This window comes from Trichomycterus rosablanca, chromosome 19 (assembly GCF_030014385.1).
Source record: "Trichomycterus rosablanca isolate fTriRos1 chromosome 19, fTriRos1.hap1, whole genome shotgun sequence".
Taxonomy (NCBI): Eukaryota; Metazoa; Chordata; class Actinopteri; order Siluriformes; family Trichomycteridae; genus Trichomycterus; species Trichomycterus rosablanca.
In genome coordinates this window covers 26432682-26456563 of record NC_086006.1, presented here as the reverse complement: position 1 = coordinate 26456563, position 23882 = coordinate 26432682, and the positions used below count along the sequence as shown (strand labels likewise).

The following is a 23882-nucleotide window of genomic DNA, read 5'->3' as shown; positions in this document are numbered from 1 at the left end:
TCGCGGGCCGGATGTGGGGCCGTACAATGCCCAGGTCTTACATAGAGGAAGCAACAAAGTTAAATCTTGTTCATAGAGACTTAAAAAGAAGGAAACTCCAAATTTGAACTCAGTTTCGAACACTTTGCTGATAGGATTTCACTAGTTGATTAAACTTCTACCACCTGGGAAAAACAGAACCGCATTTTTTTGTCAACTTGGCACGTAAACAGCGGACAAACGATCGGATCATGTGCTCAGATTAACTGTTGACCCATGACACTGTAAGCGAAAGCCGTGCCTCTGTAGGAATGCCTTTCAAGTCCAAGAGGCCGACATCAGATACAGCGTCCTGACCATCTCCCACCGTGCACTCCAGCCCAGTCCACACGCTCCCTACTGCTCCTGTATTTATTACCATCCGCTCCTGATCTCAGATCAGTTTCCACACTCACAACACGGTCACAACACACTGTTAATCATTCAAAACAATCGGTGTTTTCAGTTCTGTTATTCCCAAGCCCCCGCCCGCCCCACGTACCCCCAAGTACCAAACTGTGCTGGCTTTTAGATGCGGGTGCATTCCTGCGCTATGGTAACGTAAACCTCTGGGAGGGAATATTCGAGACGCTCGCACCGGCGCTCAGGAGGAAAACAGAGGCGATTACGCACGAGCGTGCTTAGCCGTTCGTTAGCCTCGGGTTTCCTGAAGAAGAATGATGGCATTGAGGGGTGTGGGTGTTACTGGCGGGACTGCGCTCTGGATCAGGTGTCTGAGATCTGTGTTCCTGTCTGATAACCAGTGTGTACCTGCGGTTGTTAAGCTGGAGGTACAAAATGTCAGGTGTGTAACAGTGATCTTTAACTGACGTCAGCGCCAGGCCGGTGACGACGGTACATTTTCACCTCGTGGTTTGTGATCACATCATCATTGCTGTAGCCAGAGACAGAGACAGGAGCGGTCACAAGTTTACATACACAAGAGGGGGATTAAAATCTAAACACAGTAAATCGTTTGGTGGTATAGAAGGTTCAGGGCTTTAAAATCCTCCTTTATGATTATGATTGATTGCTGGTGACTTCACTATGCCCATATAAATAGGATTCTATTAAAATAAAGTACAGAAACAGTGCTCTCAGCTGTGGTATAATGGGAAAACTGTATTACTGTATTAGGTGTGTACACATACACACACACACACACACATCCACATACACTATGTGGCCAAAAGTATTCACCTGACCGTCAGCTTGTTGGACGTCCTGTTTCAAAATCAAATAGTATTAAAATAGAGTGACCTCGGTGTGATCTTTTTGGCTATAACAACAGCCACCCTTCTGAGAATGTCTGTGGAAAGAGCATTTTCTTCACGTCAGCATTTAGCAGACACTCTTATCCAGAGCGACTTACAGAAGTGCTTCCATAGTAAACATTTCATTACTCTAGTTTAAATAGACAACAGTTCAAGAACACAAATCTGCTAAAACCTCTTAGAACCAAAGTGTTTTTTTGCAGGAAATGAATAAGAGTGTTAGTAAGTAAGTACAAGTCAGCTTAAGTGTTTAGTAAAGAGGTGATGAAGGTTTTAATCGTCTTTTGAAGACAGCGAGAGACTCAGATGTTCGGACAGACAGAGGAAGTTCGTTCCACCACTTGGGTGCCAGAACAGAGAAGAACCTTGATGCTGATTCTCGTCTTCCTCGAGTCCTGGGTGGAGGATCAAGTCGAGCGAGACTAGTGGCTCGAAGGTTGCGTGGTACAGAGCGGGGTTTGACTAGACCGCAAAGGTAGCTTGGGGCTGGTTCATTTTTGGCTTTGTAGGCGAGCATCAGTTTTTTAAATTGAATGCGTGCAGCTACAGGAAGCCGGTGAGGAGATGTGCATAGGGGCACAGTCATGATGGAGCAGGAAAGGGCCTTCCCTAAAACTGTTGCTGCAAAGTTGGAAGCATATAATTGATTTATTACAACTGTTAACAGTTGTTGTGGCTGAAACACATTCATTCAAAAATTAGAAGTGGCGTCCTAATACGTTTGTCCATATAGTGTTTAGTGTGTGTGTGTGTGTGTTTACAAACACTTTTAAGGCACGTTTGTGTGTGTTTTTGAGGATGAAACCTAGAAGAACCGTCGTCTTGTTACAAGATGCGGCTGCTTTCGAATGGATGAAATGAGCTATTTGGTATCCTGACCAGCCAAGGTTCCAACAGCGAGGCACTTCCTCATGTCTCTAACCCTGAATTATTCACAGTGTGTGTGTGTGTGTGTGAGTAATCATCCTTTTTGAAACTTCTCCTTTTTCGCTGATCTGGAAACATTCAGTCATGGATTTTCTTCAGTTTTTATTCATGTTTACGTTTTACAGCGTCCCCAAGATAAGGCCAGTCCAACATATTTGTGTGTGTGTGTGTGTGGTCTGGAATTTGCTGCGTGTGTGTGCATGCTCCTTCAGTTATGAAAGACCCTTCAAAAGACGCTCAAAGATCCAGCACAACACACACGCAGCAGCATCCAGCACGACACACACACACACACACACACACACACACACACACACACACACACTCCAGTGTTCTCTGCACTACGACATCATGAACTGGATTGATTACCGAGTGCATCAAAATAAAGAACCAACATGAGTATATAAATCTGTGTGTGTGTGTGTGTGTGGGTGTTACATGATGGACGGGCATCCTGGTCAGGGTGTGTTACTGCATAGCAAACCCACCATGACCCTGACCAGGATAAAGCAGTGCTTAAGCATGGAAATGAACAACCACACAGATAAAATTCTGTTGCTCTGTACACTTTGCCCCCCCCCCCCCCCCGTCCTATTCATCAAATTAAAAAATCCCACCAACACTACTGCACCTGATGCACTTATACCAGTACAGCACACACTAGCATGTCAGTATCATGTCCAGTGTCGGTCAAGTGCTGAGAATCACCCAAAACCCAGACATCATCTGGTCAGTTTGGATTCACTGGTGGAACCTTTTCATTGACAGCGTACAGAGCAGTAGACAGGCTACAGTCAGTAATTGTATACGCACAGGTGTTTATTAAACAGAAATAAATCAGTGTTCAATAGCAAGCATTAGGAACTTGTTTAACACTGCCCATCAGTGCTGAGATCTGGAGGTCTTGGGTTTGAATCTCAGCTCTGCTATCAGCCGGTCGGGCGCCTACACAGACACACGATTGGCTGTGTGTATGTAGGGGGGAGACAATAATGAGGGCTGAAACAGCGTCCTTGTCGCTAGGCCAATTGCAGCCTCTACTGACCGCTCAAGGCGGCTGCACGGGGGCCGGCTGATCACGGATGGTAGTGCGCTCTGTGAGACCCTGTCCCCTGTCAGGTGAAAAGAAGCGGTCAGCGACTGTGCCCTCCTCAATCTGGTGGCAGAATCAAGACAAAATTAGGTCCCAATTGGCCACGACTGTATCGGGCGAAAAAAGCAAGAAAATGCTTAATAATAAATAAAAAGGTCACATGGTGTCATCGTATGTAAGATTATTTACAGCCGCGTGACGTACGAAGCACCGTGACCTCACGCTAGTATCAACCGAGGAGCAAAACGAGCACGGCTCTAAAATAATCGCACCACTCAGACACAAACATCGTGTTTATGTAGAATATTAATTTGAGCGCGCTGGAACACGCCACGGCGCTCCAGTCAGTCAGAGAAAACGCCAGACATGTACTGAGCTGTAGCGCTAATCCTTCATACAACATCATGCAGTCAGAAAGCGGCGCACAGCCACCAGCTAACACGCCCACTGTTCACATCGCTGCAGAATAACGTCACTCACCTACAGCGCATGAAGCTGATGTTCTCGCCGAAGCTGAACTCTTACCATGTGACTCTTATATCAGCAGTTTATCCAACCTTGTTTTGATGCAATTTCTGCTTTGTAAATCTTTATTAGCATTGCAGCTAGGCAGTGTTTTTTAAGCTTTGTTTATCACTGGCTGGACTGTCACTGGCCACCACACCGGTCAAAATCCGGTCTCATTTCCTTCACTGATACAGACACAGTAACGCATGGGCCGCAGGTAACCTGCAATGTGGCAGCGTGACTGATGCGCTGGGGTGCGTTCAACAGCCCTGCTGGTAACCCGCCTGCAAATTTGAGATTATTAGAGCGTGTGTGAAAAGGGATCTAGGAAGGGTTTTGTTTTTCATCTTGGTACTTTAACCTTCAAACGTATATAACTCAGAACACATGAAGCGACAGGGAAGCTTGAAGCACTGAAGACGCCTCATTGGGTACCTGAAGTACACCTCATGTAACACGATGGGACGCACCAGTGTAGATTTCAGCCTTCATTTATTATCAGCACAAAAGGTCCCATGAAATCAAAGCCTGGGATTGATTTTTAAAATTAGTTTTGAATGTGGAATTTTGGGTAATGCATGGCAGCGGCTTGAGTTTTACTGCTGATGCATAAGAACTGAAACACTCACATTAAAACATTACCACCATCCAGGTTTGAATCTCAGCTGTGCTATCGACCGGCTGGATGTGTTACTGCATTGTACCCAGTGTTTCCGGGGAAACTGGACCCACCAGGACCTTGACCAGGTGGTAGTAAACATGAAAATGTTTGGATAAAGAATGGTTGTGCGTATAAAGTCATTTTTGGAGAAAATTGGCAAGGAGGCATCTTGAAGCTCCTTGCCAACAGTGGCTTTGCAACAGAGTTCAAGTGTGTGTGTGTGTGTGTGTGTGTGTGTGTGTGTGTGTGTGTGTGTATGGACTTGTTCTGGATCAGAGTGAGAGTTAATCAATGATAGGAGTGCGCAGTGCTTCATTCAGCTCTTCACTTGGGCTAATCCTCTGCTAAAGCTCCTATTAGAATGTAGAGCATGTAGTGTGTGTGTATGTGTGTGTGTGTGTGTGTGTATGTGTGCACTGACTAAGGCTTGAACCATTAGCATCCTAATAAAAGACTAGTTCTTACCACAGACTTCACAATTCACTGGCCGGTAATGACCTCTTAATGCTAATGTGGTGCAGAGATCAGATGTTGGTGGCTAATAAATGCTAATTATAACTCACGAACCTTCCTGTGAATCGATACAAGCTAAAAGTGCTATGCTAATTTTGGGAACAGCCGGGAACTGTAGTGAATGTGTTGTCCAACTCACAGAAATGTCTTGCTAATGCTAATATGTTACTGACATCAAATTAATCAATGCTGGAAAAAGTCTCAGCTCCAAAACTGGCAAACCAGACCAGCGTAAGCAGTATCCAGAGCTAATCCAAAAGCATCAGGATGGCCAGACTGGTTCTAGATAGACAGAGAAGACTGGTTGTAGATACTTAACATCAGGATGGTCCCAGCAGGTCAGACTGGGTTTACTTTGTCAGGCTGGTTTGGTCCGATGGTTCTAGAGTGTTCTGGGTTTTGGTGACTTAAGCTGATTGGACTGGATCTAGCTCATCAGGATTGGTTTTGCAGGTTAGTCTGGTCTGGTTTGATGGTTTTATAGGAGGTTTGGACTGGTTCGGAGTCCGGGTTTAGCTGGTCAGCCTGGTTAGAGTTGCCAAACTGGACCTGGGTCTTTGGGATGGTTCTAGAAGGTCAGGCTGGGTTTACACTGATCAGCCATAACATTAAAACCACCTCCTTGTTTCTACGCTCACTGTCCATTTTATCAGCTCCACTTACCATATAGAAGCACTTTGTAGTTCTACAATTACTGACTGTAGTCCATCTGTTTCTCTGCATGCTTTGTTAGCCTCCTTTCACCCTGTTCTTCAATGGTCAGGACCCCCACAGGACCACCACAGAGCAGGTATTATTTAGGTGGTGGATCATTCTCAGCACTGCAGTGACACTGACATGGTGGTGGTGTGTTAGTGTGTGTTGTGCTGGTACGAGTGGTTCAGACACAGCAGCGCTGCTGGAGTTTTTAAACACTTCACTGTCACTGCTGAACTGAGAATAGTCCACCAACCAAAAACATCCAGCCAACAGCGCCCCGTGGGCAGCGTCCTGTGACTGTACTGATGAAGGTATATGGCAATAGATGAGCGATCGTCTCTGACTTTACATCTACAAGGTGGACCAGCTAGGTAGGAGTGTCTAATAGAGTGGACACGGTATTTAAAAACTCCAGCAGCGCTGCTGTGTCTGATCCACTCATACCAGCACAACACACACTAACACACCACCACCATGTCAGTGTCACTGCAGTGCTGAGAATCATCCACCACCTAAATAATACCTGCTCTGTGGTGGTCCTGTGGGGGTCCTGACCACTGAAGAACAGCATGAAAGGGGGCTAACAAAGCATGTAGAGAAACAGATGGACTACAGTCAGTAATTGTAGAACTACAAAGTGCTTCTATATGGTAAGTGGAGCTGATGGGGTGATAAGGTGGTTTTAATGTTATGGCTGATTGGTGTAGTTAGTTATGGGACTTTAAACACTCATTTTAGTTGGTCGGGGTGGGCTGGTTTGATGTAAACACTTGATACTGGGTTTCTACTTGTTGCATATATTGTAGCTGGTCTAACTGGTCTTGGGCTTTGGGGTTTTTTGTGTCTCTGCCATTTGATGCTGCAGTCAGGACCAAGAAAATGAAAAAGACGTCTAGGTTGTAGTGTTTTTTTGTGATTTTTCTTGCTTATCATGGCAGCCTCATGATTTTTTTGGTCTCACATGTAATTTCACGGTCGTTATGTATTTTTTAAAATGATATAAAGTGTCTTGAGTCTCATTCCTGAACTCTGCGCCTCTGTAACGATGCAGCCGGCCATATTTCTCCCGTTTTGTTTATTTATATCAGTAAAATATTTAGCCCAGGGTGTAATTTGGAGGTCGCGTGAGAGACCATGTTTCCTGCAAAAAAAGAAGAACGTGTCATTACGGCGCTCATGCGCCAGAGAGAAACGGCGCACGGGAACATATATCAAAGCAAACTTTATGGTAGTCTGCTCGGCGTGTCTCGGCAGGACTCCGCTCGGCTGCTGTGTTGGAGCGAAATCCGCAGAAGCTCGAGTCTCGTAACCTTTTTTGGGTCTTCATAAATCTCTGGTGCTTAAAAAAAGCGCTTTCTCTTTCTGTCACGGCCTATATAATACGCTTACAAATACAAACACAAAAGCTTGAAAAGGTAACGGTGACCATCGCTGCGTGCTCTGAGCGGTGTGTGTGTGTGTGTGTGTGTGTGTGTGTGTTTGATCTCATTTGTTTTCTTAAGGCTGAAAGCTTCACTTTTTCATTTACTTTTTTAGAGAGGGTATTTGTAAACACTTGGGTTCGGTGGTATTTAGACAGGGTGTGTATGAGTGTGTTTGCAGGCTTTGTGAGGACCGATTGACTGCATAATTACAGCACTGTGGGGACATTTGGCTGGTCCCCAGTAAGAACGTTTTTCGTCTTTATGAGGACCAGCAGTTTGCGACATTTTTACTTTTACAAAAGTTATTTTAGTGTCTGTTACACTTTAGGTTTGGGTTAAAGACTGCAGGAGTGTTGGATCTTTGCAGAGCGGATGTAGACTTATGCCTAGTTCACACGACACGATTTTTGCCCTGATTTTCGCTTGCTGACTGGTCGGCGCTAGATTTGCCGGCTCGGGAGCAACTCGGCGTTTCCTCGGCGATCGAAACTCGGCTCTCAGTCGCTATGTGTGAACTACCAAACAACTCAATCCGAGCAGCTCGCCAAGCGAAGAGAGATATCTAGCATGTCAAATATCTAGATCTGAGTTGCCCGACTGGCAATGAGTGCTATGTCGAACAGCCAATGAGAACGCAAGATACTACGGTGTGAGGGGAAACACAGGGGAGGAGTGTAAAAAGGTGGGACAGGGGTATAATATAGTTTATGTCAGAATACATCGGCACAATGAATTTACAATGAACATTGTCTCAAAGCAACAGACTCCAGGACCAACAGACTAAAAACCCCTGTTGAGCAAGCCGAGGGCGACAGTGGCAAGAAAAACTCCCTTAAAAATACAGGAACCAGACTCAGCAGGGACCCCCATCCTCTTTGTGTGACCTGGAGGATAACTTAAATGAGTAGAATTTACACACATAGATGCATACACAAAGCTAAAATGGAACTAAAAGTTATAACTAGCAAAAAAATAATTCTTCATTAGAGTTCTTCATTATTCAGTCCAGTCTGTGATAAAGTCCACCAGGTGTCCAGGTGGGCAAGCTGTAGCCTAGTGGTTAAGGTACTGGACTGGTAATCAGAAGGTCGCTGGTTCAAGCCCCACCACTGCCAGGTTGCTGCTGTTGGGCCCCTGAGCAAGGCCCTTAACCCTCAGTTGCTCAGACTGTATACTGTAACTGTAATGTAAGTCGCTTTGGATAAAAAGCGTCTGCCAAATGACGTAAATGTAAACGTGTCCGTCACATCTGGCAGGAGCAGCATTGTTGGCACAGCAGCTGACCACCTTTCAACAGTCCTGATGTTTTAACTAGCTAACTGGCTAAATGTCAGCTTGCTAGGTTTATAGAGCTGATTTATTTAAACAGTATCAACAGTAACAATCATTCGAATATTGATGTTTTTTTCTTCTTCTTCTAACACACGTCTGATACCATCCTTGATACCAAGGTTCAAATATTTGGGCGACGTTCCAGACCACGTAATGTTGTCCTAAACGTACACCAGTATATCGTTATATAGTTATACGCTTTAGACGTGATATTTAGTGCAGCGTCGACAGCTTTTGATGCAGCCCTGACTTATTAAATGTGTGCTGGCTTGTCATGTAAGCTGTGTTTACTGGATGATAGCTCAGTGTTGTGTTACTGGAAACGTGATACCGTGTATAATTGGCAAATTAGGAGAACAAAGTGGAAATGTTGAGGTCGGGGTAACTGAGTTCATGGGTAGGATTACTTAGGTTGAGGTTACTAGGGTTTATGTTACTGTGGTAAAGGTTGGTAAAGTAAAGTGAGGTAACTGAGGGTTTACGGTTATCTGAGGTTCAGGATTAGGTTATGAGGATTAGTGTTAATAAGGCCGATACCTGTATTAATGTTACTAGTATTAGCTTAAGATTATAATTACTGAGGTTGACATTACTAACATTAGGGTGAAGTAACCTCATTAATTATAATCTTAATAAGAAATAATGTTAGAAGGATAAGGATTAAGATTAGGATTAGATTTAAGGTTAAACAAGGTTAATGTTGCGTTTACTGAGATGAGGATTAGGATTATTAATGTTAAGATTAACGTTAGCTTTACTGAGATGAGGATTAGGATTATTGATGTTAAGATTAACGTTAGCTTTACTGAGATGAGGATTAGGATTATTAATGTTAAGATTAACGTTAGCTTTACTGAGATGAGGATTAGGATTATTGATGTTAAGATTAATATTAAGTTTACTGAAATGAAGATTAGAATTATTCATGTTAAGATTAATATTAAGTTTACTGAGATGAATATTAGGATTATTGATGTTAAGATTAATATTAAGTTTACTGAGATGAAGATTAGAATTATTAATGTTAAGATTAATATTAAGTTTACTGAGATGAGGATTAGGATTATTGATGTTAAGATTAACGTTAGCTTTACTGAGATGAGGATTAGGATTATTAATGTTAAGATTAACGTTAGCTTTACTGAGATGAGGATTAGGATTATTAATGTTAAGATTAACATTAGCTTTACTGAGATGAGGATTAGGATTATTGATGTTAAGATTAACGTTAGCTTTACTGAGATGAGGATTAGGATTATTGATGTTAAGATTAACGTTAGTTTTGCTGAGATGAGGATTAGGATTATTGATGTTAAGATTAACGTTAGCTTTACTGAGATAAGGATTAGGATTATTGATGTTAAGATTAATATTAAGTTTACTGAGATGAGGATTAGGATTATTAATATTCAGATTAACGTTAGCTTTACTGAGATGAGGATTAGGATTATTGATGTTAAGATTAACGTTAGCTTTACTGAGATGAGGATTAGGATTATTGATGTTAAGATTAACGTTAGCTTTGCTGAGATGAGGATTAGGATTATTGATGTTAAGATTAACGTTAGCTTTGCTGAGATGAGGATTAGGATTATTGATGTTAAGATTAATATTAAGTTTACTGAGATGAGGATTAGGATTATTAATGTTAAGATTAATATTAAGTTTACTGAGATGAGGATTAGGATTATTAATGTTAAGATTAATATTAAGTTTACTGAGATGAGGATTAGGATTATTAATGTTAAGATTAATATTAAGTTTACTGAGATGAGGATTAGGATTATTAATATTCAGATTAACGTTAGCTGTGCTGAGATGAAGATTAGGATTAAGATTACTCAGTAGACCCTAATACCTCCGTGTCCAGCCCTATCTGGAGCAGAATACCCAAAATGCACCATTAGTTGCAAGGAATGTTTCATGGTACATAAATTAGCTGGAAATCGGACACTCAGATATAATGATGATGATGATGAGGAGGATGATGATGATGATGATGATGATGATAGTAAATGTGATTCCGTCTCTCTCTTTAGTTCCTGGCACTGATACCCAAGACCTCTGCCCTCGCCCGGCTCCTTTAAACTCCATCACCGTTTCTAAGAAGCGTAACTGGCTGAATCAGAGCTCCGTCCGGCCCTCTCCGCCCTCGGACGAGGACGACCACGCCCCTCCTCCGCGCACCCGTGCTAACACGCACCGCGTCCCCGCCCTCGTCTCTGACCCGGCCGAGGAGAACGACGCGGACGACGAAGGCGAGATCTGGTACAACCCGATTCCCGAGGACGAGGAGGCCGACCTTCATCACTGCCAACCGAGAACCGAAGCACCAGGACGGACCAGCGGCGTGGAAGGGGGCACAGCCGGGGCTGTCGCAGGGGATTCTGGGAGTTTGAATGCGGTGCAGTCTAACGAGTCGAGTCAGGGGTGCAGACAGACGTGCGGATCACAGGAGGAGAAAGACAGAACCACACGACCGTCAGCGACAGGTAGGACATGTTCAGGTTCGGGTCTTCTTCCTTCTCTATCAGTCGGCCTCTTGTTTCAGGTTATTTTTCACCATTATGGAGCAGCGCTGGTGCTGATACCAGTAAATAATTCACATTTTTTTTACTGGTTCTTGATATACCAGTAAAAAATATATATGGGACGCCCTTTGTCATGTTTAAATTCATGTGTTTCAGCCACAACAGTTACCTACAGCTGTAATAAATCAATTATCTAAAGGAGATTATATGATTCTGACTTTGCAGCAACAGTTTAGGGAAGGTCCCTTCCTGTTCCAGCATGATCAAGCTCTTTAAAGTCGTGAAGAAAGCTCAGTTTAGAGTAAAGAAACTCCAGTGTCCTGCACGAGTCCCGACCTCAGCACCAATCAACAGCTCTGGAATGAACCGGAACATAAAAATCAGTTGCCCAGTTATACAAATTCTGACATTTTTTGACTGAATGGGCACAAATTCCCACAGACATACTTCACAATCTTGTGAGAAGCCCTCTCAGATCACTACTACTACTTTTCTCCCGATTTTAGCACATCCAATCTTTACCCAATTGCGTTATGCTTCCTCTCTACTGGTGCTGACCCCCGCCCCTGATTGAGGAGAGCGAGACTGACACACGCCCCCTCCGACACGTGTGCAGTTCATATGCGGATCAGCTTTGTGTACAGAGAGCCACGCCCTGATCAACATTATTACTCGACTCTGTGCAGAGGTCGCAATTTGCTCAGTTATGAGGTCCCTATCCGGCTCCCTACCTGTATGAACAACAGCCAATCGTCGTTCATGTGGCCGCCCAGCCCAGCCGGATGGCAGAGCCGAGATTCGATACGATCTATTCGAAATCCCGTGTTTTACCGCTGCGCCACCTGAGCGGCACTACTACTAGTTTTTGAAATAGGACGTCCAACACGCTCATGGTCAGGCGTCCAAATACTATTGGCCATGCAGTTATTTTTTATTCTCTCTCTCTCTCTCTCTCTCTCTCTCTCTCTCTCTCTCTCTCTCTCTCTCTCTCTGTCTGTCTGGTGTGTGTGTGTGTGTGTGGAATCAGAACGGACGTGTTGAAAGTCAGAGCTGTCGCTGTAATAACTACCTGCTCGAGCTCGGACTCATGACGGCACCTCAGCATTTGGCTCAGATTGTTTTTTTTTTCTTTCTTCTGACCACCACTAACTGTTAAACAGTGGGGGGCCAAAGGTCTGAGACTGAGTCTATTTTACAATTTCTTACGTTTAATACGATGTTTTAATGACAAAACATATTACGTTAAATGTTGAATCTTACATGAAAAATATGTGAAAGTCATCGTGTCAGTTCCTTTGATCTGATCTACCAGAAGCCTTTAATAATAATAATAAAAATAATAACAATAATAAAGTAATGGCTTTATTCTGATAGGGGTCAAAGTAGATGTGGTTCCACCAGGACACTCTGGGTGCAAAGCAGAAATACACTGGAGGGGGCATCAACCTATGTAAATAATAATAACAAGAATAATAAATAACAACAACAATAATAAATAACTATAATAATCATAATAAAAAATAATTAATACTAATATTTTGTTAATAATAATAGTACTACTGGGCGGCACGGTGGCTCGGTGGGTAGCACTGTCGCCTCACAGCAAGAAGGTCCTGGATTCTATCCCCAGGTGGGGCGGTCCGGGTCCTTTCTGTGCGGAGTTTGCATGTTCTCCCCGTGTCCATGTGGGTTTTACTCTGGGTGCTCCGGTTTCCTCCCATAGTCCAAAAACATGCCACCAGGCTAATTGGAAACACTGAATTGTCATATAGATACCCAGCCACTAGATGCACAAACCAGTGCATTGTAGTGCCGGTCCCAAGCCCGGATAAAATAGGGAGGGTCGTGTCAGGAAGGGCATCCGGCGTAAAAGTTGTGCCAAATCAATGCGGATCATGATCCACCGAGAGCCGACCCAGCGACCAAACGGGACAAAGGCCGAGGAATAATAATAATAATAATAATAGTAGTACTACTAAATGTGGGAAGTTCCTGAGTTTTAAAACATGCAGAAGATGAATTGGCTGCTCTAAATTGCGCCTAGGTGTGAATGAATGATTGCCGGTGTGCCTTCCTGCCATGGATTGATGCTCTTTCCAACGTTTGTACTTGCCTTGCGCCCGTTGTTACCAGGTGATATTTATGGGGAGATTGAAGACCACAATCTTTGACTCCTGTTGACATTCGAGGCCTCTCATTCTGAGTAGCCGGGCCGCTTTAATTACCCGCCGACAGATAGAAACTCAACCCCACATTCGGCTCCCCTCCGGTTAGCACGCCAGCTTCATTAGAGAAGTCCAGATTACCCATAATCCCCCCTGAGTAATCTGATCTGACGGGGCGTGACACGGCAGGGTGACGCGAGAAGACACGGGACAATGAGCGAGATGCTCCTCTGACCTCAGCCTATAGAACCTTATTACTGTGTGTGTGTGTGTGTGTGTGTGTGTGCTGTAACGGGACACTGTTCTTTAACTCCCCTGCTTCTGCCAAATAATTTAAGGAAAGTGGAGACACACACACACACCCACACACACATGACTTCAGACTCCAGGTGTAGAGAAGATCTGAATCAGGGGGTGTCAGCGTTTTCCTGGTGTGGTTTACACAGCTCACCTAATCCATCTTTTTAGTCATAGCCGAAGAAACCGATTGCATTTACGCCTCTAGTGCTGCAGACCTACTGAGGAGGGTCTTAACTAACACCAGCCCCCTGCAACACGTGTGCAGTAGAGACCGCTTCTATTCACCTGCACGAGACGGGGTCATATGGGAATCCGTATCGCGCACGGAGAGTCACGCACTGATCTCCGTTATTCCCCGTCTCTGTGCAGGCGCCCTCGACCAGAGTTTATATTTACATTTACATTATCAGCGTTTAGCGAAGGCTTTTATCCAAAGCAACCTAACAGTATTGTGACAGCATATTGTCTAAGCAAGGGCCTTGCTCAAGGGCCCAACAGTGGCAACCTGGCAGTGATGGCAGTGATTAATAGTCCAGTACCTTAACTGCTAGGCTACAACTGGCAGCAGCATAAGGCACAATTGCAGCAGTATAAGGAACCCCTACGACCCTCCCTCCTTCTAACGATGCCAGTCGTTGTCCGTGCAGGCGCCCGGCCAGCCGGCAGAGCTCGAAAAGTCAGCACTGATGAGCTAGCGTGCTTTATCGCTGCGCCACCTGAGCGCCCCCGGTAGACATTTTCCACCGTGTCCATTTGTAACACAGAGAGGGTGTTAATTAACACACACACACACGATAGTATAACAAACGTCCTGAAGTACAGCTTTACCCTGTCAGTCTCTTTCTCTCTCGTGTGTGTGTGTGTGTGTGTGCGCCCTCGATTTCCTCTACAAGAATCACGTCTTTGTTCGAGCAGACTCACCGAGCAGAGCGGAGTGAAGCGCACACAAGATCAGACCCAAACAAACAGAGCCAGCGTTGTAGCGCAAGCCTGGAACATGTCGAGCTGGGTGGGGGATGTAAAGAATAAGAGACAGGAAGGAGCGGAAGAGCCGAGGAATGAAAGGGAATCGGATCTGATCGGCGTGCCACACAAGCTCTGATAGAATGTGGCTCATGCCAGGAGCGTTCGTCAGCTGTTGCGTAACGTCTTTACACGCACACACATGCACCACGCCGGCCGATCCGAGCTCCAATTAGAGCCTGATCTCATACTTCTACATCACTGACATTCTGATACACCGTGGAATACGAGCAGGCCGAGTAGTTTACACAAGGGTTAGAACCGGTCGCTTCAAACTGACCCATCAACACCTAATAATCTGTAAAGCTCATCCTAACTGAGTGTCCAACGTATAATAATGAAAGACAAATATTACACACGCCTGAGACCACAAATACGAAAACACGACGGGATATTCCGCTAGCACACCAGCGCTGGGATTCTAAACACCCCGAGTTTGAATCACAGCTCTGTTACCGATCAGCTCGGTGCCACGTAGTCTGCAGGGTGGAATAAGACCGGACTGAAAGGGTGTGGGGTCTTCAACACCGTGTAAGGATGGAGAGTCACGCACCGATCTCCGTAACCCCCGTCCCTCCAACACGTGTGCAGTAGCCACCGCTTCTATTCACCTGCATGAGACGGGTTCATACAGGGATCCGTATCGCGCATGGAGAGTCACACACCGATCACCATAACCCACTTCCCTTCAGCACGTGTGCAGTAGCCACCGCTTCTATTCACCTGCATGAGACGGGTTCATACGGGAATCCGTATCGCGCATGGAGAGTCACACACCGATCACCATAACCCACTTCCCTTTAGCACGTGTGCAGTAGCCACCGCTTCTATTCACCTGCATGAGACGGGTTCATACGGGGATCCGTATCGCACACGGAGAGTCACTCACCAATCTCCGTAACCCCCGTCCCTCCAACACGTGTGCAGTAGCCACCGCTTCTATTCACCTGCATGAGACGGGTTCATACAGGGATCCGTATCGCGCATGGAGAGTCACTCACCGATCTCCGTAACCCCCGTCCCTCCAACACGTGTGCAGTAGCCACCGCTTCTATTCACCTGCATGAGACGGGTTCATACGGGGATCCGTATCGCGCACGGAGAGTCACGCACCGGTCTCTGTTATCCCTCATCTCTGTGCAGGTGCCCTCGATGAGCCACCAGAGGTCATAATTGGAGCAGTATAAGATGGGAAAAGACCGGACTAAAAGGGGGTGGTTGACCCTGGTTGATAGGACAAAGTGTATAGGACCAGTACCAGAACTTCGTCCAAATGAGCCCAAGTTCATTTTATTTTATTTACATCAAGTGCTTTATCTTGGATGGGATCACGGTGGGTTCGACTCCATCGTAAATACCGGGGGCACGGCAGGAGCCGCACCAATCCACTGGAAGAGAACACCCTCCTCTTAGACATAGCCTCTCAGATTTGTCTAGACAGCCATAGCACCGCTGAGATTCGAACCCAGATCTCTAGTGTAATAAGCAGCTGTAGCACTCAAAAGTCTGCGACCTCAAAGTAAAGTGCTTAAAAATGCCCTTTTAAGTTTGTAGTTTCCTACCTTTAAAGTCTTTGTGCATGAGCTTTCAGCGAGTGACCACTTTCCTTCTCCTTTTCAGAATCCTCGGACCAGGGCGTCTCAGGCTTATCCCCGCCTTCAAGTCCGAACCCGGCTAAGAAGAGCTGCTCCATCAACTGGTCCCTCCCGGAGCGCATCAAATCCCCACGCACAGTCCGCAAGCTCTCCATGAAGATGAAGAAGCTTCCCGAGCTCAGCAGGAAGCTCAGCGTCAAAGGAAACCCCACGAACGGCCAGCCGGACCCCAGGACTCAGCTCTTGAAGGCGAACGGTCCGGCTGACCTCGGACCCACGGGCGTCTCCACGGCGTCCGCCGGTGGCAACGTGATCTGGCGCTATCATTTAGACAGCAGCGTGAGCACCCAGCAGCAGAAAAAGAGCAGCGAATTGGGGGCGCCCAAATCGGCCATCAAGGGCGGATACTTAAGCGACGGAGACTCGCCAGAGCTAGTCGCCAAATCGGGTAAACACGGCTCGGGTTCGAAAGCTCAGAGAAAGATGCAGGATAAGGACTCGAGTTCAGGCATTCCGAAACTGGCCGACGTGGCATCGTTCCGTCCGTACAGCCCCCCGGAGCAGGGCAAATCGGCATCGCCGCTGCCCGTCTCGGGCCTCCTGAGTGTCCACCTGTGTGGCGCTGAGGGCCTGAAGGCGCCCCGGAGCGACGAATCGCGTCACATCTACTGCGCCATCCAGGTGGACGAGGCAAAGCGGGCGCGTACGGCGCTGCTCCCCTGCCACGGCGACTTCCTGGCCATGGACCACACCTTCCAGCTAGACCTGGAGGACGCCCAGCGGCTGCGCCTGGTCCTGTTCGGTTGCGAGGCGACGACGGCACCGCGGAGGCAGCGAGTGTGCTGCCACGGAGCCGTAGCGCTGGCGCCGCTCTTCAGGACCACTCGCAGTCACAAGCTCGCCGTGCGCCTCGAGCCACGTGGGGTCATGTACGTCAAACTGGGACTCGCGGAGCGCCAGAGCCTGTCGGAGGGAACCGAAGGGGACAGGGAGCGAGAGCGGGCGGTTTTTGGAGTGGACGCTGCTCGGGTGGTGGAGCGCGAGGCCGCCGGGCTCCTGGTGCCGCTCATCATCGAGATGTGCGTCGCCGAGATCGAGAGGAGGGGCTGCCACGTGAGTCTGATGTCATGTTTATTAGATTGAACCATCTCTTTGTGAGGTCTGTTAGTATGGTAGAAATAAAAATGAGATCAAAGGTGCATTGAAAACAACTCTAATCTAATTATAGAGAAACAACTTTAATTCATCTCAAACACAGAGTAAACAAACCTCAGAGCCTAGTATAAGTAGTATAAGGAGTGGATACGTTAGAAAACTACAGCCACACTACCTAGATCAGGCCTCCTATCCAATTTTAAGGCATATTTGTAAAGAAACGTTGAGTTACCACATTATAAATGTCACTCCAGAATCAAATGCACCTCATTAGCATATTTAGTTACACTATATGACCAAAAGTATTTGGACACCCGTCCTTGTTGGACGTCCCATTTCAAAAACAACTGGTATTGAAACAGAGTGATCTTTATGTGATCTTTTCAGCTGGAAGGCTTCTCACAAGTGTGTCTGTGGCAATTTGTGTCCATTTAGTCAAACGAGCATTTGTATGGCTGGTCCAGAAAGCCTCAGTCGATGTTCCGGTTCATTCCAGAGCTGTTCAGTGTGGCTGACGTCAGAGCTCTGTGCTGGACGCTGGAGTTTCTTGAAACCGAGATTTTCTTCATGTCTTTATAGTGCAGAGTCATGCTGGAACAGGAGAGGGCCTTCCGTAAACTGTTGCTACCATTTCTTTCCGCATATCATATAACTGATTTATTACAGCTGTGAGCAGCTGTGGTGGCTAAAACACATGAATTCAAAAATCAGAAAAGACGTCCCAATACTTTTGCCCATATAGTGTACGATCATTCTACCTTTTTTAATGCCCTGTTGGGTGCAGTAGGGTTACGGGAGGGCAGGATGCCAGGGTGTGTGTTTAATTTGTCTTCATTAGAGTTTAGTGCTCTATAAAAGTCTGGTGGCCGGCGGTTGGCTGTACACACTGGCATATTTAGGGTCTCTGTAGGGCTTGTGTACCCAGGCATCCAGCCAGAACAGCAGCCATTCATCTCACACACACACACACACACACACACACACAACCTCCGTCCTATGTACACGACCCACGTGGTCAGAATAAATCCTGGCTGCCTCTCTAACCTCCGTAAAATCATTCTATCTCCGTCTCCTCTGACCCTGCACACACTCTTGTTGACTTTAGCTCGCGTTTGTTCAGCCTCAGGCTGTTTACCTCGGCCCGCCGTGCTATTTTTCTCGTCTCGGACCCACGTTATCTTCACGGCGGCGGATGAGCTCGCTTTCCTGCCGGTTAGCATCTAAATACGGATTAGAAACGTCCGCAGACTTAAAATAAAGCGTCACAGTGGAACCTGGAACGAACTGCAGTGAATCCCGACTGAATGTTCTAAAGTCCAGTCTGACTCAGCTGCTATGCTACATGCACAGAAGCACTGGGACGCCACTTCATTAATAAACTCACGTGTTTCAGGTGTAATAAATCAATTAGATAAAGGAAATTAGATGCTTCCAACTTGGTAGCAACAGTTTAGGGAAGGGCTGTTCCTGTTCCAGCTTGACTGTGCCCCTGTGCACAAAGCAACTTCTATAAAGGCATTTGCGGCATTTAGTGGACGCTTTTATCCAAAGCGACTTACAGTAGTGTGACAGTATACAATCTAATCAATTGAGGGTTAAGGGCCTTGCTTAAGGGCCCAACACTAACAACCTGGCATTGGTGGGGCTTGAACCAGCAACCTTTTGATTACTAGTCCAGTTCCCGACATTTGCGGCATTTAGCATTCGCTTTAATCCAAATCAGCTCACAATTATGACTGAATATGATTTGAATTTGAGCTATTAAGGTTGAGGGCCTCGCTCAGGGGCCCAACAGTGGTGACTTGGCCAGGTGACACCTTACTCTGAGACACCGCTAGCCTGGTTTAAAGAAACTTTAGACCCACTCAGCAGCTCTGGAATGAACTGGAACATCAAATAAAGCTTAATCAGTGCCCAGGCATACAAGTGCTGTTATCTTTAGGCTAAATGGGGACAAATTCCCACAGATACTGTATACTTGAAAGTCTTGTGAGCAGCCTTCTCAGAAGAGCGGTTGTTATAGCTGTAAGGGCAGTTGTCGCCTAGAGGTTAAGATATTGAACGTAATCAGAAGGCTGCTGGTTCAAGCCCCACCTCTGCCAGGTTGCCACTATTGGGCCAGTACTGTAAGTGGTTTTGGATTAAGATTACTTCATTTTAATGCCACTTGGTTTTGAAATGTGACGTCCAATAAGCCGTATAGTGTAAATAAACACCTGGGGGTTTTGTTTCCACTCTTATTGGCTGGTCAGGTTCAGACACGCCGCCCGGTGGTCCAGATCTCACCCGGGTGATAAATCTTGGCTGTTAGAAGTGGGTTTGATTAATGAAATCTCAGCAGAACGTTTTGAGTTTCGGGTTTGAGTTCGTAGTAAAATTTCTGTTAGCTCTTGTGGTACGGTGATAGATTAAGCCGGATTTCCCAGTGGAGTGACCGGGAGCAGGGAGCGTGAGGCCAGGCTATGCAAGCTGAGATGTTTACATGCTAACGCTACCAATCGTCCTCGCTAAACCCTGCTAACAAATAGCATAAACAAGCATCGACTGGTTGCTGATTAAATACGATTTCTTTGGGCAAATACCAGTTAGTTGCTGGCTGATGATACTGGGCAGCACTGTTTTGTGTTTAAAACACATCACGTGCTGGTCGAGGTGTACATGAACATCCTGAACGACAGCAGTTGTAGCCTAGCGGTTAAGATACTGGACTAGTAATCGAAAGATCGCTAGTTCAAGCCCCACTAATGCCAGGTGGCCAATGCTGGGCCCTTGAGCAAGGCCCTTAACGCTCAGTTGCTTAAACAGTATACTGTCACAGTTCTGTAAGTCACTTAGGATAAGAGCGTCCGCTAAATGCTGAGAATGTGTAAACGTAATAGCTACGTTCCTTTTGCTTCTAGTTTTGCCTGCATTAATGGACACACATATGGCCTAAAGTGTGTGGACACCACTTCTAATTATCAAGTTTAGCTGTTTCAGCCACATCCATTACTAACAGACATATGAAATGAATTATACGAAGGACTTCACAAACGCTCCTTCGACTAAATTGCCACAGGAAGCCTCCAGAAGCCTTCCCAGAAGAAGAGTCTAGTCTGTTATAGACGTAAAAGGTGGAGCAAATACATACAATACAAGACCAAAAGTATTTAGACGCCTGACCATTAGCTTGTTTGATGTCACGTTTCAAAAACAAATGGTATTAAAATAGAGTGACCTCTGTGAGCCGCTCTTCTGAGAAGGCTTCTGACAAGACTTTGAGATATGTCTGTGGGAATTTGTGCCCATTCAGTCAAAAGAGGGAGCATTTATATGGCTGGGTGCTGAGAAAGCCTCAGTTGATGTTTTGGTTCATTCCAGATCTGTTAAGTGTTTTTTCTTCATGTCTTTATAGAGCTTGCTTTGATCCTGGCACAGGAAAGGGCCTTCCCTAAACTGTTGCTGCAAATTTAAAAAAGCATATCCTTTCTTTTATATGATGGCTTTATTACACCTGTTAGCAATTGTTGTTGCTGAAACATGTTAATTCGTAAAATTAAAGGAGTGTCCCAGTACTTTTGTCCGTATTGTGTTTTAATGCCTGAGGTTTGGAAACTGGATGTCCAACAAGCTGATGGTCGTGTGTCCACATACTTTTGTCCAGATATTGTAAGTAAATTTCAGTATTAAGTGGACGGTTGTGTGTGTGTGTGTGTTTGTGTGTGATCAGGTGGTGGGTCTGTATCGTCTGTGTGGCTCGGCGGCTGTGAAGAAGGAGCTGAGGGAGGCGTTCGAGAGAGACAGTCTTAACGTGGAGCTTTCGGAGACCAACTACCCCGACGTCAACGTCATTACAGGTAACACACACGAGACACCCCACCCCACCCCACCCTTCAAGTGACCCACATTTTGTCCATCATTTTTACAAGACCCAGGCAACACAAACAATGCATCGTACTCTCTCTGCTCTGCTCTGTACAATCTGGTCCCACTGAGGTTTACAAGATGTAACATAAATCCTCCACAAGGGGGCGTTTACACTCAAGTTTATTAAATTATTATTATTATTATTTTTCTCTACAACCCATTTTTTGGTTAAAAAACCCTCTCCAACCCTACCCTACCCTCGTCCTGCTGACCACAGACCAGTGAGGGTTCCAGGAACCAGTTTTAAGAACCAATAGGGTTCAGATCATTACATAACGAAACATCGCTGATCCTGCTGCTTCGTTCTTAATGAGATTTGATCGGCGTTTGGGTGGTGCGGTGGTCTTATGTGCTAGCCCATCGCTGCTGTGCTCCAAGTTCAAATCTCAGTGAATGCGTGCTGCAATAGCGACCCCTGCTGGCAGCTCGTAGGCACCATAACGAGCAATACAGCTCAATAGATGCGCTGTCCCAATACTTTTGACTATATAGTGTATGTGTGTCTCTCTCTTACACACACGCAAGCTGAGCTTTTTTATAGCTCATTTTAAAAAGCCAAAGGAAAGCAGGTTGAAACACACACACACACTCACACACACAGTGTCCTACACAAACACACTCGCTCACACGTACACACACCTGCTAACAGAAATCCAGCACGTCTGGTATGCCTGTCTCAATGTCACAGACGTCTGGATTTATCTTGTTGGTTATTGGTTAACATGCAGCCGTGCGCACACACACACACGCACACACACACACACACACACACATTGCAAACCATTAGACTTAGTGTGTGGGAACCCAACACTGGCAGGTGATAAGAAGCGGCGACAGATCGTACACGTGTCAGGGGGGGTCGTGTAGTGATCCGGCTCACAATGGGGAATTGGAAATGACTAAATTGGGAGATAAAGGGACCGACTTAAGTTTCTTGGTGTGTTTTTGAGTCCTGGATTGTACAAACACACGTAATCAGGCGCCAGAGAACATTCTGAACTTTAGCCTGAACGGTCTGTGTGAGAAGTGTTCAAAAGGTAAACAGCTTTGTGTGTGTGTGTGTGTGTGTGTGTGTGTGTGTGTGTGTGTGTGTGTGTGTGTGTGTGTGTGTGAATAGTCTCGTAAAGTTTTAAGACAACAACTAATTTTTGATCAGCTAGTTTTTGACACAGTTCACTCTAAAGCTAAATCAGTAGTAGCACAGCTCTTGTGGTGCAGTGATCCGGGTTCGAATCTCAGCTGCGCTATTGGCCGACTGAGCATCTACACAGACACGACAGGCCCAGTGTCAGCGACCCTGACCAGGATAAAGCGGCTGTGGGCTAGCCTAAGGGACCGCTGCGCCGCCAAAGCACTACGATAGTTTTAAGAACTATGCTATACAACATATGGCCAAAAGTATTTGGACGCCTGACCATGAGAGTGACCTCTGTGTGATCTTTTCATCCAGAACAACAACCGCTCTTCTGAGAAAGCTTCTTATGAGTCTTAAAAGTATGTCTGTGGGAATTTGTGCCCATTCAGTCAAAAGCTCGTGTTTTTTGTGTCGCTGACTCCGCCCACCGCCTTCTGTGACTGGATGTCACAAATATGACAGGATGTTCCGGACGTTCGCGACCAGCCGGCCTTTAAGTATGCCTGTGGGAATTTGTGCAGGACAATGGGGGTCCTTTAAACCGAGTTTTTCTTGTCTGTCATGCTGGAGCAGGAAAGGACCTTCCCTAAACTGTTGCTGCAAAGTTATAAGCAAATAGTTTCCTTTAAATAATTGATTTATTACACACATTTCAGTAATTAGAAGGCGTGTCCCAATACTTTTGTCCACATAGTGTATTAAATCATCTCAAAGGCCCTCATTGATTCATTCAAATAAATAAATACTAGATTAATTGTAATTGTTAGTTGTGGCCTCAGATCAGATCTGGAGAAGCTTCAGAAAAGAAAAAGTGTGGGGGTGCCGTGTTAGGACTGATGGTAGGGTAGGCCATAAAACACACATACACACACACACACACACACACACCGAATAGCAAACTTTGGTACTAAGTGTTGACTTCCATATGCTGCTCTCTTCCCCCTCCTACTGTGTGTGACTTCACATGTGTAAATCTGTGTGTGTGTGTGTGTCCTTCAAAGACACAGAAAGTCATTAACAAGTGCTCTCTTTGTGTACGAACACACACAGATGGTATTTTAACTCACGCCTGCTGGATTAGCGGCGCCCCGAGCTCGGCCAGGAGTCCAACACTGACAAAAAAAGGGGGGGATGGGGGAGGGGGCGCACTAAAAGTCAGAGCCCCGGTATAAAAGGCAGTGCTGCCCCCTTCCCTCCTGTCCTACGGGGTTTGTGTGTGTGTGTGTGTGTGTGTGTGTGTGATGTTAGTGGTGCTGTGAAACACTGTTAGCACCTGCGTGAAGTAGCACCACCTGCCTTGCATACACTGATGACCTTGTCTTTATGTGTGTGTGTGTGTGTGTGTGTGGAGGGGGGTTGGTATAGTACAAACAGTGCTGAGAGCAGCTGAGTCACTCACACACATTGGGACAATCATTAACCCTCTTTTAATATTCACACACACACACACACACACACACACACACGAACCAAAGTCAATGTCCGAACACAAACATGTTGTCCGAGTTGTGCAAATGTGTGTGTGTGTGTAAATGTAGGGTAAATGTTTGACATGGCAGTTGTGAGATAATACCGTTTGTGCTCGTATAAACAGCGCTAGTTCGACTGCACCTATTACAAGTGC

The 23882-nt window shown here is 45.8% G+C and overlaps 1 protein-coding gene across 1 annotated transcript in view; it reads left to right on the top strand.

Annotated features, from left to right (window-relative positions):
- syde2 (synapse defective 1, Rho GTPase, homolog 2 (C. elegans)) overlaps window positions 1-23882 on the top strand; it is a 42729-nt gene that overhangs the window by 6621 nt on the left and 12226 nt on the right. Inside the window, exons 2-4 of the mRNA XM_063015237.1 lie at window positions 10488-10940; window positions 16088-17175; window positions 20927-21053. Of these exons, the coding sequence (XP_062871307.1) occupies window positions 10488-10940; window positions 16088-17175; window positions 20927-21053 (1668 nt within the window). The remainder of the gene's footprint in view (window positions 1-10487; window positions 10941-16087; window positions 17176-20926; window positions 21054-23882) is intronic.